This window comes from Desmodus rotundus, chromosome 2, assembly GCF_022682495.2.
Source record: "Desmodus rotundus isolate HL8 chromosome 2, HLdesRot8A.1, whole genome shotgun sequence".
NCBI classification, from domain to species: Eukaryota; Metazoa; Chordata; class Mammalia; order Chiroptera; family Phyllostomidae; genus Desmodus; species Desmodus rotundus.
The window spans coordinates 208,098,511-208,114,545 of NC_071388.1; the positions used below are offsets into that span (position 1 = coordinate 208,098,511).

At 62.9% G+C, this 16,035-nt stretch overlaps 1 protein-coding gene across 13 annotated transcripts in view; it reads right to left on the reverse strand.

The window, feature by feature from the left end:
• Positions 1–16,035, reverse strand: part of HDAC4 (histone deacetylase 4) — a 182,107-nt gene that overhangs the window by 52,274 nt on the left and 113,798 nt on the right. For all 13 annotated transcript variants that reach the window (XM_053919305.2, XM_045198012.3, XM_071220757.1 and 10 more), the window contains 6 exons: positions 12,058–12,178; positions 10,385–10,506; positions 4,921–5,052; positions 2,078–2,193; positions 938–1,054; positions 654–852 (listed from right to left, as the gene is read on the reverse strand). In XM_053919305.2, coding sequence (XP_053775280.1) covers positions 654–852; positions 938–1,054; positions 2,078–2,193; positions 4,921–5,052; positions 10,385–10,506; positions 12,058–12,178 — 807 coding nt within the window. The remainder of the gene's footprint in view (positions 1–653; positions 853–937; positions 1,055–2,077; positions 2,194–4,920; positions 5,053–10,384; positions 10,507–12,057; positions 12,179–16,035) is intronic.

Sequence of the window (16,035 nt, forward strand, 5' to 3'; positions counted from 1 at the left end):
AGGGACACAGGCCTGAGAACAGACCAGCCGGGGACCGTGAGGAGCTAAGTACCCGAGAGGGACAAAGAAGCACAAAAAAAAAAAAGAAAACGGAACCAAGCCAGCCAGTCCAGAGCCGCCCGTGCCTGCGCCCACATTTGGGACTCCGTCACCAGCAGCACCTGCACTTCCTGCTGAGGCTGGTGCCAGAAGCTTGGAGGGCAGCTCGAGGCTGCTGCTGGCTCTGCTTCTGAGCAGAGAAGAACCCAGAAGCCAAACGTCAAGCTGAAGGTGCTGCCTCTGCGTGGCAGGCGGCGCACAGTTCTAGTGCCACGGCACACAACTGCAGCTGCACGAACGCCACCAGGGACTTCCGGTTCCCTCCCAAGCAGAACCAAGCCTTTGGACGCGCATGAGGTTCACGAGATACACAGCTGGCGCGCGCAGGCCGTCCAGCCCAGTCAGGGCTGCGCTTCGGTCACGTGCCCAACTGGACCTGGGTAGGGACTCAGATCAGAGGGGCTGCCACCTCCCCCGAGAAAGGACAGGACGTGTGACTGACCCAGCTCTGCGAGTGGGCCGTGGTGTGTCATGCCTCACGCCCAAACGTGGGAGGGGCAGCTGGGCAAAGGTGGGTGGAGCAGGCCAGGACTGAGGCCACTCGGAGTGCTCACCTGTGACGAGGGGCGTCTGTGTGGGCGGCTGCTCCAGGAAGACCATGTGCTGCAGGAGCGGGCTGTGGGCCGCCCCGCCGTCGCGCTCCAGGGGAGCCGTGCTCAGGTAGGGCGTGAGGTGGGTGCCGGGGAAGAGGGCCAGTCGCTGCTGCAGGGCTGGGAGGGCCAGCCTCTCGGCTTCCTGCTGGCTTGCCGCCCCCTGGAGAGGCACAGCCGGTGACGTCCAGGTTGCTGCATGCCCGGGACAGCCACCCTCCCAGGCGGCCCCTCGGTGGCCTACTCACAGCGGAAGGGCCAGTGGCAGGAAGTCCCAGCGTGATGTTGGGCAGGGATGGCGATGTGTAGAGGGGCAGTGGGGCCACGGAGCCTTCTCGGGCCACCAGTCTGTGTGCCAAGCTGGTCTGGGAACAGAGCACAGGAGGGCTGTCACGCCAAGTCTGCCCTGGCCAGGCATGGGCAGCCACCGAGGGAAGGGAAGCGGGCACCTCTCCTGGGCAGACATGTTAAACAACTACACAGCAGGTGGGTGAGCACGCCGCCTTAGAGCAGGCGGCAAGCACGGAAACGTGGATTCACGATCCATCAAAAGCTCGTTTTTATTCCAATTGCTTAGTCATGGCAAAACTACCAAGAGAAAATAGAATCTAGGATAATATATCTTAAAATATATTCTTAAAGAGTCAGGAACGTCTTTCCCAAACTAACATCGGAGGCAGAAACCAAGGAGGATGATAACATTGATGAAAAAAATCCCCCCACACAAGGCAAAAAGTGCCGAGGACAGGGCCAAGGCTGACCCACAAAAAGCACGCGACCCAAACAAAGCTATGGACGCAGGCCCAGTGGCCTGTTCACACGGGGACACCAGGAGGTCGGGAGAAGCTCGCAATCGCCTGCGACCTCACTGAGGGTGTGTTGTGACACCAGAGAGACCAGCGCCGCACATTTTACAAGGAGGACGTGCACTGCCCAGGTGCCTGGCCAGAGTGAGGCGTGCCGGGCGGGGAGAGGGGGGCGGAGACGGGTGAGCGGCTGGCAGTCCCCAAGGGGCCGAGGTACTGAGACGCTGAGAGCCTCCCGCGACTAGGAGACGTCCTTTGCTGAAGGCGGCTGCTCTGTTCAGGGGCCCCTCGGCCGGCGCACACTGAGCCCGGGCGCCAATGCCAACTGGGGCAGGCGGGGTGGGGACAGTCCCTCTCCCTGTCTCCCTCTAAAAAATAAGTAATCTCTTTAAAACACAACAAAGGGGGTGGGGCGACACCAGCCCCAGGAACCCTGTGCAGGTGGCTCGCTCCTCGGCCTCCCCCCACGGCCCGGACGTGGGCCTGAAAAGCAACCGCGAGCTGCAGTCGTGCAAGCAGGTCAGCTCTCTGAGCTGCCTCTGGGCTGGCAGGTCGCGAAGGGTAGGAAGGCAGGGCACTGACCTCGGCCGGGAGGCTGGGCACGGTGGCAGGCGCGATCCCGTTCTCCGCGCTGATGCTCCCGGAGCTGTTGTTGGGCGAGCTGGGCGCGGAGCCCGGGGCGCTGCTGCAGGCTGAGTCTGCGGGCGGAGAGACAGGCGCCATCAGCCATCCTCGGCACAGGTCCTGGGGAAGCCGCGGCTTGCGCCCAACGCGGGCCAGGGCCGCCAGCTTGCAGACGCACAGAAGCCCCCAAAGGAGAGAGCCTGGCCGTGGTCCCCAACAACGCTGTGCAGCCCCTCCCCCACCCTCAGTCCTGCCCACCTCCTGGCTCTGTGACACCGCGCCTGAGACTCCCGAGCTGTGCGCGCCACCTATGTCCTCTGCCTCCGAGTTTCACGATGACCCTGAGCACCAGCCCTCGGTCACTCACTGGCCCACAGCCAGGACACCCACAAGATGCCCCGTGACTGACAGCAGAGCAAGGCCCACTGAGGTCACCAGGAGAGCCACCACTGTCAGCGTCCACTCTGAACTGAGCCCTCCGCTTTCTGTGCCACAGCGATGTCCCGGGAGAGCAAGACGCAAGGCCCCCGGGACGGGTCAGGGCTGCAGGGAAGCACGCCAGACCTGGCCCAAGTCACTGTGCAGACACAAGCTGCTGCACCTGCCCGTGGGGACTGCAGAGGGGACGCTGTTCTGTCCGGGCGGTTGTCTCAGTCCCGGGGGAGCGACCACAGATGCAGGGTTTGCTTCCGCTGCCCCCACCTCTGGCTGCAGTCACCACTCTGCCCTCGGGGCGGTCACCAAGGCCCTGTCTTGGACCTTTTCTGCGGCCACCCTGTCTCCAGCCACACACAGAATTCCATCGGGTCTTCCTTTAAAACACACCCCTCCCAGTGCCGTCACCAGGTCAAGTCCAGGTATGTGCAGGGAAGCCGGGACAGCTGTCTGAGGTGACAGAAGAATATATCCCCAACTATTCACCCCTTTCCAGCTCGGTCCTGTGGGTCATTGCCGGTCTGCTCCGGGAGCCTGGCCTCAGGAAACATACAGAAATGCACACTCGCTGCAGCAGCAGGTGGAATAGGTGAGACGTGCCACAGCGCTTGTGACAAACACCCAGAGGAGAACACAAGTGTCCGTGTGGTCTGGACTCGGCTGTGTGCGGGCGCAGAGAAAAGACAGCATATGCGCAGACAGCAAAGCCCTGGGACCTCGTGCAGGCAGCCGGCGTCCTCCAGTATTCCACGACGACAGGGCGGCTCTCAGCGACTGGGAGAGGCAGGTGTCGCCCCGCCACGTCCCATGGGTCTCAGGATTGGCTCGGCCCAGCATCCTCATCCCTGTTCTTCCCATCTCCCTACACACACCCTGACCAGCTTCTGCAGGTGCAGGGCTCTCTCCCGCTCGGCTCAAGAACTTTCAGCACCACCCCGACACTCCAGGACAGTCCAGGGCACCCTCCTGGGGAACCCCCCTTCCTGGAACACCTTCGTTCTCTCTGGGCCGGGGCGGGGGGGGGGGGGGGGGGGGAGGGTCAGCTTTGCCCAGAGCTCTTCCTCATCCAGCCACCGGGGCCTGCGCTGCCCAGACCCTGCATCCCTCGCATCTCCAACACCTGGACTGTCGTCCTTCAAGCTCTTCCTGGCTCCCCGAAGCTTGCCCCACCCCCCGCCCCAGCAGGTGACTGCCTGGCTTCTCGAACTAGAGCAGAAGCTCCAGGATGGCGGGGACCTGTGTTGCTCATGCCCAGCCTGGTCCTGACTCACAGGAGCACCGAGCAGTCGCAGCCAACAACGCAACACCCTCCAATGCTCAGAAGCAGCCTGGGGACGATTCCGCCTCACCAGCAGCATGGCTAGAAGTGCACACCAGGGCCCGCCTGTCCCTTTAGTGTCCCCCCTGGCAGACAAGTGCCGTAATGCACAGGACTCCCTAATTCACACGGGACGCCCCAGCTGGTGAGACCCCGGGGGGACTGCAGATGACACTTCATCTCCTTGGGTGAGGCCTCTCCACGCTACACCAGCCAGAGGCCCTACACTGGGAAAGGGAGACAAACGTGGAGTCCCCAAACTTCTTTTCACACCAGGCCACAGGTATGCAGAGGCAGGCCTCGGGGCGAGGGGCCTCAGGCTCCGAGGGGTAGGGTGCCAGGCACCCATCTGACACCGAAGGGTGCTGGGACTCTGAGTGTGAGGCGCAGCTTCCCACAACGGCAGGGCCAGCACCGAGGCCCCTGTTCCTCCTCCCGAGGGCCTTGGTTTTGAAACCAAACACTGTACTCGGTGCAAATATCACCCCCCGCCCCCCACCTCCGTTTCCAGGCCTCCTCTGAGCCACACCTTTGTCCTGGGCTTTCAGGGATGCAGACACACACACCTTCGTGACACAGTGCACCCCCCAGAAAGTGGAGGTGCCCTCAGGATGAGGTGTGGCTTGTGGCAGGGTGAGATACATCTTAGGGGAGGGGTGCACCTGGGGACACAGGGTCCACACCTGTGAAGCGGGTGCTCCCTCAGAAACAGGCTCTGACCAGTGGGCACGTTCTGCACGTCCGCCACTAGGTGGGGGCGAAGAGCAACGTGTGCACTAGGAGGCAGCTGCAATCCTGAGCTCCCACTCCTCCCCTGTCCACCTGCAGGACCCTTTCCAAGACAATTGCGATGCCCCAGCGCTGTCACCACAGCAGGCCCCACACGTATGCCTACCCACCGGCAGAGCAGGACTGGTGAAACCCCCTTCAGAGCAACCTCGACCTGAACTGCCATCGGCCTGGGGCCCTAGGGACCGCCACTGCTGTGCATGGCCGAGGGGCCGTGTGGGGCTGGTGGGCACGGGGTCCAAAGTCTCTTCCAGCATACCTGTGACATCCAAGGGACGCTTCTTGAGCGCAGTGACCACGGGCCCATCTTTCCTGCGCAAGAGGGGGCTGCTCCGCCTTTCAGCCACTTTCTGCTTCAGCCGGGACCGCAACTTCAGGTTGGGTTCCGAAGCTGCACGAGAAGGGAAGTGCCATCACTGGCCGGCAGACCCCCCCGGGCCAGGCCGCCTGGTGGCGGTTCTCAGCCACGCGCGGTGGGCCCACACCTGTGGTGTCACACGCAGTGCTGTTCCGGGGCTGAGCCAGGGCTGGGCCCTGGCCCGTGGGCAGGAATGTCCCCTGGCAAAGATGAATGAGAGACAGCCGAAGCCTCTGCCTACGTCCTTCGGATACAGGGCTACGAACGCACCAGTGGGGTCGTCACAAACAGTGGGGTCAGTGCGCTATACTGGCAGGCGGGAGGAAGAGGCCGGGGGGCTCTCAGGGCTTTGCCCCGTGGACACTGTGACTCCACCGTCCCCTGCCCACCTGTCCCGTGTCCTGACCCAGAAGCACGTGGCCCGCCTGAGCACTCACGTTCTCCGTGAAGGACCGACACGAGGGTGCCGATGGTGGCCCTGCCGCGAGAAGGGCCGGCCGAGCCAGCTCCCACACCCGAGCACAGGTGAGTGCCCGTGTCGCAGTGATCACCTGACCACAGGGCACAGGCCTCTTGCCACGGTTTGGTTGTTAACAGCTCTGTCCATGGTGACAGAGCCATTTGCAAACCTGTGACTCTAAGCCCATGGTGGTTCCCAAGTCCTCTGCACCTCGAGCCCAGGCCACCCCAGAACCAGCTGGTCACCTCTCTGGGAAGCAGGGGCGCCCTCTGTCTGGACACCAGGCCCAGGAGCCCGCCACTCCGCGAGGCCACCAGCACCGGAGCCGGGACAGTGGGAAGACGCTGCGGCGGACCTCAGTTGTGAGGTTTTACCCCACTGCTTCCACACTCCTGGACGGTGAGTGCGTTTATGCCTCTCTGTCTGTTTCTGGTCAGCAGCCCTGCTGACTGCCATGTCTCTGAAGCAGAAAGTTCACCGCTCTCCGTGGCAGCAAGCGACACGGCTGACTTCCAGGACTGTGGGAATCAGGCCACGTGTGCACCTGGTGGCTGCTGTGCCTGCCCTTTGGGGAGCTCAGGGCAGACAGGTCCTGGACAGCAGGTGACCCTGAGGAGGCTGCAGGCAAGGAGGAGGGAGGGGCGGGGCCCTCGAGTCAAGCTTCCAGAGCAACCAGATGTGCTTGGAGGGGCCAGCCTTCTCTGGATGCTGCCCCTGCTCTGGCGGGTGGTGACGTGGGAGAGAGGCCCCCTGCCTTGCAGCATGTGGGCACGGTGCCAGCTCACAGGCGGGGCCTCCCATGGCAGAGGAAAAGGCCCATCCAGGGGCTACAGCACCCAAGTCTGAGACGACAAAGGTGCGTGTGTCTTGGTCACCTCTGTTGTCACACAGAATGGCTCACCGCTGAGTAACAGGGCGAGAAAACCCAAACCCCACCTGATCACAGGAACGGAAACGGTAGCTATCTGCCCACCAGTGACGTTGGCTTCCACACCACAGGTTTCCACAGTGTCCACCTGACCTGGGGACAGATGCTGTGAGGAGACACGGCTTCTGAGAGCCCAGGGCACCACAGCCCCCTGGAAGGGGTGTCAGCCCTGACCCAGCAGGAGAGTCCCCTCTTGACAGTGACCCTCACTCCTCCACTACCTGCACTGCCTTGCTTCCTACACAGCAGCATTTCACTGCTGAGATCATTTGGTTCATTTCTCTTCTTCCTGCTCTCTCTCCCATCCTCCAACACTTGCCTGCAAGACCTGAAGACTCTGCCCAGCTATCTGATTCCAGGGGGCCACGGTGGGGCTCGCCTGCAAAGGGGGACCCCACGTAGGACCCACCTGCTTCCTGCACTAGCCCCACCAGGTAGGCCGCCCAACCTGCAGACCCTCACAAAACGGAAGCCAGGCCCGAATTCAACACACTCGACTCCCGCTCCAGATGGCAGCAGCAGAGCATTAGGCTGCCCGAGCCCAGGGCCTGACCCCGAAGGAGCCTGTTTGTCCGGGTACGCCCAGCGTGCGCACGCCTCACGCACGTGAACGGGCGGCTCCTCTGGACCCTCTGCCCTCCTCAATCATCTCCGGCTCAGGGCAGCTTTCCCGCTGAGCAGAGAGCCGCAGGTTGGAACAAGGTCAGCTCCAGACCTCCCTGGGTCCTCTTCCTACTAGGAGTTCAAGTCCGATGGACGTCAGTTGAAGACACAGAACAGCATGCCAGCCACTTCCTCCACGTCCAGGCTGCCTGGGACGTAACCACTCTTGCTGTCTCTGGGAGTTTCTTCGGAAAAACGTAACACAGCCTCCTCTAACCTGAACGTACTCGCCCATGTCTAAGAGCATCATCACTGCCCCGCTTTAGAGACGGGCGATGCGCCTGGCGGGGTCGTCCGCCCACCCCAGAGACAGAGGGATGCCCGGCATGTTTCCATTTCAGTAGTCGACCAACACGTCCCATGAGCAACTGTGGACCCAGGCCGTTCCAGTGGCAAGGGGCAGAGCTGGATGAACGTTCTAGAAGGAAGAAAGGGCAGGAGCCCAACTGCAGAAGTGGATCCAGGCTGGTCACCGAGCATGCTGGGCCCACGGCCGGGCCCATCATGTATGTGTAGGGACCACCGGGAGATCACAGTCCTCACACAGCCGGGCCGCCTCAGGCGGATGCCCCTTCTCAATGCAGCCGAGAAGAGCGACCTCAGGCCAAGAATCGGCCCAGGGCCTGTTCTGCACAATACGCAGGGCTTAGGAGCGGGGGAGTGCGGCAATCTGTGCCCACGCCCACAGGCTGGTGTCCTGCTGGGGACAGGACCCAGTATCCAGGCCGCTAAACACGCTGGGTATGAGCAGGGCCCCACCCTCTGAGCTGAGCCCTGGGGGCGCCGACCCAAGGGGGAAAGGGCTACAGCGGGACGACCCAGGTGCTGCTGCAGAAAAGAGAAGACCCCTGCAGACCGAGTACATGACAGATGTGGGGCGCTCCCGCAGTGGAGGGGTTGCCCTCCTCTGTGAACATGGAGCCCAGTGCCACACTCGAGTCTCGGGTGAAGCCGTCTGCCACCCCACAAATGCAGGAAGGATTGCCCACGGGATGGGAACCAGGATGTTGACACTTCCAGGACATCTGTCACTGCTGGGCCTCGAGAGACTCAGAGATCCAGGGTCAGGGCAGCCCCTAAGGCACGGCCTGGAAGACCCAGTGACAGTGGGCACCACCTCACCTGCTCTGTCCCCTTGCCTAGAAAATGACCCCTCCACTTTCCAGTGGGAGATGGAGGCACCCCACTGTCAGCCCCCACAACGGGGTAGGGTGCCCCCCAGAAGTGGAGCCAGCCCCAGGCCTTGGGCAGCGTCACCTGAGCTGATCTGGAGGCAGGTGCTCGGCGGCAAGGACAAGCCTGGGGCTAGAAGATGCGCCCATCGCCCTGCAGAGCAAGCACACCCAGCTAGCCAGAGTCCAGTGGTGGGTGCTGGCGTTTGCTTCTGCCAGGTCTTCCCTAGGGAGGCCCCAGGTTTCTGGCTGACTTGTGGCCTTGAGGGAAGAGCTGGGGATGCTAAGTCTGGCCAGAGCGGGTGGTGGCGGGGGAAAGACCAAGGGTGTCCTAAAGCTCCAGACAACAAAAGCAGAGCCTGTCGCAGGCGGCAGAGCCGAGGGAGGTGCAGGGGCAGCTGCCCCGGAGGGTGGAGACCCGTCCGGGCAGTAGGATGTGTGCAGACACTTGGGCCAACGAGCGTGTGCTGCTCGTGAGACAGGGAGACAGGGCGGGGGGACACCACCCCAGGGCAGTGAGCACGGACGAGTCTGGAGAGCAGGGAGGGACACCGGGGACCACCCCTCGAACTCCGACAGGGGGCGGGGGAGTGCAGGGTCAACAGAAATTAAAAAGGAAACCATGGGGCGACTGAAGCATAGCACACTTATCAGAGGTGGTCGTTTTAATTCACCCAAGACGCTTCGTAACTAACTTTCATTTTGTGAGTTTCCTAGGACCCCTCCCAGCAGAGATGTAGGTGTAACTTATTTAGAACTGGCGGCGTGGAGGGTCTGAAAGGAGACACCTCCAGATGGCACGGGACGCCTCGCTGCCTCCTGAGGTGTGCTGGCTCTGGGGTCTGTCTTCACTTCCGTAACCTGCCGCCGCCTCGTTCTGCCTGGGAGTGTGGGCCTGGCGCAGCGCCCCGGGCTCCCCCCCCACTGGGGTCTGCCTCCCGCCTGGTGCGCCGCTCACGGTGAGCTCCAGCTCTGCAGACCCGGTTCGGTTGGTGACGGCCCCTAAGGGTGCGTGGAGGGCACCTGGAGGATGCGCCCCCAGACTCTGACACCCGTCCTGCCGCCCAGCTGGAGGGCTCTCTACTGCGGACAGGGAGTGACAGGGACAGAGGCCACACACCCCCTTCAGCAGGGCAGGGCTCATTCACCTTCGCAGGACCCCCACCTCCGTCTGTGTGGGGCTCTGCCATCCCCTCCAACACCCAGTCAAGGCTTTGGGATCGGCCCTTTTCCTTAGGCTGAGCTGCGAACTCCCTCCTTGCACCTTCCGCCTCTGGCTCCTGGTCTCCCCCGTGGGCAGAGCCCGCTGCGGCACAGACCCACCCACGGAGAGGCCCCACGGCCCTGTCTTAGGGTAGGGGGCAGGGAGCCCTGTCTCCAGCGCCCCATCCCTAGGGAGAATTAACTGGGCTGTGACTGCTTTACGGCATTCCTGCCCCGAATCAACCGAAGTCCTCTGGGTAACACGACGTCTGTGCTCACGACGGCAAAGCAGTGGGGCACCGTTCCCATCACCCAGGGTGGCCCGGGCTCCCCTGCCGTGCGCAGGCCCTTGCCTCCGGGACAGCTCTCCCACCCTGGCCCTGCCCTTCCTCAGTCCCCATGCCCGGCCATGGCCACTCTCGTCTGTCTTAAACGCCACTGCCCTCTTAAACCACCAACGCTGGGCAAAGTCAGAGGACCCGCTTTCCCAGAAGCACCCTTCCCCTCTGGCTTGTGACAGAAGTGCTGTGTGGACCGCTGTGCGGTCCCCGCAGGACGCAATGTTCCTTCCCACACAGCTCTCAACTGCAGGGCCCACTGCCCCTGCTCCCAGGCTCTGCCCACAGCTGGCACCAAGGGCCAGCGATGTAAGACCTCGAGGCCCATCACAGAGGCCGCTGTGTGCCTGTACCCACTAGGGGATTCTGGGCCGGGACGAGCACAGCGTGCCACCAGGAGAGGGGTCAGCCTGCACGTTTGCAAACAAGCTTTAAAAAGCAGGCGTGCACCCGTGAGGCTCGTGGCTGTCGGTGAGAAGATCACTTAAAGTGGCGCATTAACGAAAAAACACACACTCGACAGGAGCAAGGCTTTCTGGTGAGCGCAGTGTGCACGCGCAGGCGCAGAGCCCGCCCCGCCCCGCCGACCCCGGCTACTGACCTGTCTTTCTGAGAGGAAAGTCGTCTTTGGCGTCGTACATGCCCAGGACGGGGTGGTTGTAGGAAGCCGGCGCCCCGCTCTGGGGTGGGGAGCTCTGGTCCAGGGAGCTGTGCTGTGTTTTCCTGGGAAAGACATGCAAAGACATGGCTCGGGGAGCGCGGGGCCCACGCCCCAGGTCTCCCCCTGTGAAGGGCAGGTCCCCTGTGACACATGAGCTGGCCTAGCTGGAGGCCTCAAGGGCAGGCCAGTGAATTCTCTGCGACGAGGCTGAACGGGAACCACCAGGAGTGCTGACCCAGCGCCAGGCGCGTCGGGCCACACGTCCGCCGGCCGCTACCACCAGGGGGCCCTGCCCTTGCCTGGGCTCTGGCTGCCGGGTCTCCACCGGTACCGCACCCTAAACAACAGAAACGCCAGCTACCCGCCCCACTCTCTCAGAGAACAGGGTATCCGCACCAAGGCAGGCTGGGGGCCACCACGCTCCCCTGGAGCCTCATCAGCCCCTCCTGGACCTGCACAGCCCCTGCTCTCAGGCAGTGAGCCCGGAAGCCCTCCCTCTCCTCTTCCAGCTCCCAGCCCCTCCCCGTGAGCCCTCCTCTCTCGAAGTGCCACGTCCGACCTCAGCATGTGTGGTCCCATCATTCCTCAGGGCCTTGTCTGCCCACGGCCACCCCTTCCACGCAGCCACCAGGGCTGCAGGGGACACACTTTCCGCACCCCTGGGGACCGTCAACAGCACCGCAGCCTCTGCCTCGGCCTGCATGCCCCACAGTCACACCCACTCTCCTCCAGGCACTGTGACTCCCACCCCCCACCCTGCCAGCCTCCCTGGGCCAGCCACCCCTACGCTGCTCCTCTTCTGAAAGGGTTCCAGGGGCCTCCCCACCTGCTGGTCACAGCCTCCCAGGTCCTCCCCCAGCTGTGCCGGCCTCCCTCCCACTGTTGTCCCTGCAGATCATCTGTGGGAACACATGGGCCACCTCAACGGGGTTTGGGGTTTCAGGACTTTGGGGCTTGAGAGCAGCTCCACTTCTTCCCAATGAGATCAATGGTAGTCACGCTTTGATGTACGAAACCTACCTACGGGCTTCTTCCGGAAATGAAAGGAGCCCCGCAGCAGCGGGACACTAACTGGAAAACGAACATCTGTGAAGCGCCCTTGGTCAGGGTTCGAGGCCACAGGCTCGCCATGCCCTTCCAAACCCAGCCCGTGTCAACGGCCAGCTCCCCTAGGCTGTGCTCCGCGCACCCCGCACACGGTACCGCCACCACTGCGGTCAAGACTCAGCATAAGCCAGGCTCGGATGGCGTCTGCCATCACGCAGGCTCTGGGAGCGGTCCGCAGCCCGGCTCACTGACCTCCCTCGGAATCAGCGCCACGTGGGGAAGAAGTTCAGAAGGTGCTTGTGGACACCTGAGAAGCAACTCCTCGTGTGGCCTGAACAGATGGACAGGTGGGCAGGCACCAGCCCCGGTGTCCCTCAAGTCCTTTGCAGAGGGCCCAGGCCCCGCTGGGTGCCCGCATCTCCCTCTGCCACCAGGGCGGGCCACTCACCACATGCGTGCCACGTGCCTTGGGGTCACTGAACTGCACACCCTCCCCGGTGCCGTGCCGGGGGAGAGCTGGTGCCACCCACACCGGTCACGGCCAGCGCTCGGGCCCACCCACTTACCCGTACCAGTAGCGAGGGTCGCTGGAGACACAGTGGTTCAGGCCCCGGTGGGCCAGCGCCTTCTTTTTGTTGAGGACAAATTCTTGCAACTTCATCTTCACTTCTGTGCTGGCCACAGCGCCTGGCGCGGGAGGAAACACAGGACAGTGACCGGGCGCTCTGCCCAGGGACGGCAGCTCCGTGCCGAAGCGAGGCAAGGGGCTAGGGACAGCGGGACTCCCAACGTGGGAGGCTGCTGACACCACAGGAGCCCCCTGAAGGAAGAAGGCCAGCAGGAGGTTTAATAAGAGGTCGGTCGTCTTCGCGCCAAGGTTTGTACATAATCGCGTTCCCCGTAAAATGCCGACGTCATCCGTGTGCAGCCTTACTGTTCCCTAACACAAAACCCGTTCTGAAGGAAGTTTTAATGTTCTCACCCAGAAGAACGTTCTGGACCAAGCACAGGCAGCAGAGTGGGCTCTTCCTCACCACAGCAGAAGAGGCGGAGTCTCAGACACGGGCCGTGCCCTGACGCGTCTCTCCCACAGCGACAGCAGCGGGGACAGGGCCTGTGTCCTGGTCCAGTTGCTGCCGTGCCCCCAGCCCACCAGGCAGCCGGCTTCTCTCCGGTCCTATGGACAGCACGTCCCTGTCCTTCCCAGCCTTGCGGCCACTGAGGCGGAGAACACGTTACCCAGGTCGAAGCCATGTGCTCTGGGGACTTGTGGCGACGCTGGTCAGTCACAGACCTCTCCCCCCACCCCGGGTCTGCAGTGGCCCTGGGGGCCCCTCAGCCCTGCAGGCGCCCCTCCTCCTGTGAGGAGCCTTCTGGCAGCTCAGGGGACAAGAGCCTTTCGGTGTCCCAGCCTGGCGGGGAACTTGCAGACAGCACAGACGAGCTGATCTCAGAAACGTGTAGAGATTCAGTCCAAACTCATGCCCCCACGAGACCTGTGCGCACCCACCCCGCCTCCTCAGAGCTCCTGCCAGACCGCGCAGCCTCTGCGTGTGCCCTCCGCTCAGGAGTGGCCCGCGCTTCCCATGGTTGCAGAGAGGACAGCACTTCCAGTGGCCGAACATTCGCAGGGTGGGCGACACAGGCTGACACAGCCACATGGTGACTGTGGGGCACACGCGGGCTCTCCCCGCATCAGGCGGGAAACCACGCTGCAGAGAGCACGCAGCAGTGCCACCGTGGCCCATGCACAGAGGGCCGCTCAGGAGGGACCGGCGCAAGGTGGCACCGGGCCGGACCAGTGGCACAGCCCTTGTGCACCGCACGAGCGCGCTCCCCACACGCCCCCCACACTGACCACCTCACGCCTTCCTGTGGGCCCCGCACCTGGGTGGACCCCGGCATCTGGCCAGCTCTCAGGATTACCGAGGAGCCCCAGGTCTCCATCAGCCAACACTCAGGGTCATTCGCCCGCGTCTTCCACGGTCCGCGCCCAGGGTCGCCTGTGCTCTCAGCACGTGGCGTCTCCCTGCACCACCAGCAGTGCAGGACAGGGACCAAACTGCCGGGGGGGGGGGGGGGGGGGGGACGGGGGACGACGACGACGACGACGACGACACACGGTGTTTCTCACCTGTAAGCGCTGTAGGGACAGGGAACCCGCAGAGCACGCACCCGGGAGGCCTCTGCTGCCTCTGCTTCAGCCGCACCTCCAGTTTGCGTGCCGGGCCCCTGAACTCCAGGAAGGGCAAAGCCCAAATGCCCAGTCCCGGCAGGGAGCGCGTACCTAAGTCCCAGTGACAGGCAAGGACGGCAAGGCCTGGGCAGGGGACATGCCCCGCTCAGAGGAGACACTGGCTCATTTGCGCTACCTGCGAGGCACCCAGCAGGCTGGGACACTGAGAGGCCACTGTCCCCTGCGCTGCCGGAAGGATCCTCACACAGGAGGAAGGGCGGTTGCAGGGCTGAGGGGCCCCTCGACCTGCTGAAGCAGGGGGAGGGCACCATACCAGGTGCTCAAGAATCAAGGAGAACAGCCCAGTGCCCCGCACCCAGACTTCCTCATCTGGACAACTCCCTGGAAGGCCCTTCCCCCGCCCAAATGGCTGAAATGAACAGCACAGCACCTCCCTCCTGCGTCAGAGCAAGCCCACCTTGTAACAAGTGGCCACTGGTGACGTGGTCACACGAGTGACCTGCCTGGCCTGCCCTAGCGCCCTGCAGCCAGGGGCAGAGTTGCAGCCCCTCCTCCCAGGCGTGCCGGGCAGCGAGCTGAGGGCCGGGACTTCGAGCTCCCTGAGCAGGGTTCCCGGGGAAGCTGCCGGCTGGGATCCGTGTGCCTCTGGTTGTGTGTGCCCTCCACAGGCTTTTCCACGTAAGCCCAAGTCCTGGAGTCAATCAAGCCTCTTCGACAAACGAGACCAATGCCTCTAACTTCTACTTGTGAAAGAACCCTAACCCGACGAGACGTTTACTGATTCTTTTTTTGAGACAGAGAGAAGGCAACACGGACGCGAGATGAGAAACGAGCGCTGGCCTCCCGTGCGCCCCACCGGGGCTGGACCGGCAGCCCGTCGTCCTCGTGAGAGGTGGCGCTCCACCCGCGGAGCCACCTGGCCGGGCTCTGGCTTCCACCTTTCAAAGTAATTACTCCGCGCTGTCACTCCTCCGCTTGACTGGGACTGTACCATGTGCCCGCGCCGATCTGGCCAGCGTGGGGAACCAAGGCCCTCTCCCACAGCAGGGCGGGGGGCGGTCTCAAATGAAAGCTGAACAGGCCAGGGGACGCGAAGAAGAGTAAGTCAGGCGGTGGCAGAGTGGACGGGGTGGAAACACCTGACCAGGCGGGGGCCAGGGCCAGGGCCAAGGGACTGTGGAACGAGCCGGTGGGCACAACGAATGGAACAAATCTGTCACTGCCTCTGCTGCCTCTGCCCGAGACTGACGCCCTCCTCCTGCGCCCTCGTTCCTCGGAGGAAGGCACTCGGAACAAAGAACCGCTCCCAGGGTCAGGTGTCCAGTCTTCCAACCCCAGGCCTCTGAGCCTCGGCCTAACCGGCGTGGCCTTCCTTGGCGGATGGCAGCTCACCCACCCGGGCGGCCCCTGTGAGGAGCGGCGGGGGGAGTCACCATGTTTGCTCCAGCCTGCTCGGAGAGCGGCCGTCTGCTGTGCAGTCCGCTCCTCAGTTTTTACTTACTGATTGAGAGAGAGAGAGGAGAGAGGAAGATACCATCGGCCCGTTGTTCCACTTACGATGCAATCCTCAGTTGCTTCTTGTGTGCGCCCTGACCAGGGATCCAACCTGCAACCTTGGCGCATCGGGACGATGCTCTAACCAACTGAGCTACCTGGTCAGGGCTTAAGTTTACACTAAAAGTCAGTGAACAGCGTACCTCAGATCCCTGCAGGCCGTAAATCGAAGTAAAACCTAACTAATGAAAGACTGGGTATCGGTGCTGACGATGCTGGTACCAAAACGCCCGCAGACCTGAGAACCCGCCGCTCTACCACATCACACGAGTGGCACTGATCGGCGTCAGGAACTGTAAACTGCAGACTTACTTAAAACTGAAAGTCCTGTAAACGTTTACAAGTGTAACAAAACTTTGAATCAAACACTCAAAAAGAAATTCATTCAAAAAACCCCAGAAGCGGGAGAGTGGGTGTGCTCTGCACTTCCGAGGGCGTGACCAGGGCCGCCTGCGCTCAGGGCCACACTCCAGGTGGCAGGTGGCCGAGCCCAGCTGAGCGCGCCAGCACCCATGCTGTCCATACAGCTCGTCGTCGATAACGGAACCTGACCGCCCGGACCCACCACTGGAACCCTCCGGGCTGCTGCGCAGGCGAGCAGGGAGGGAGGCAGACAGCGCTCCGACACGCTGGTCAGGCCTGGGGGGAGGGGTGCTCCACAGAGCCTGCACAGATTTTGACTTGCAAATAGATCTAAGGTGTTTTCTGAAGTCAAGTCTTTTCCTCTTTTGCGAGGCTTCACGTTATTTGTGTTGGAAGCTCCTGGCGAACCAGGAGGAACTGGTGCAGACTG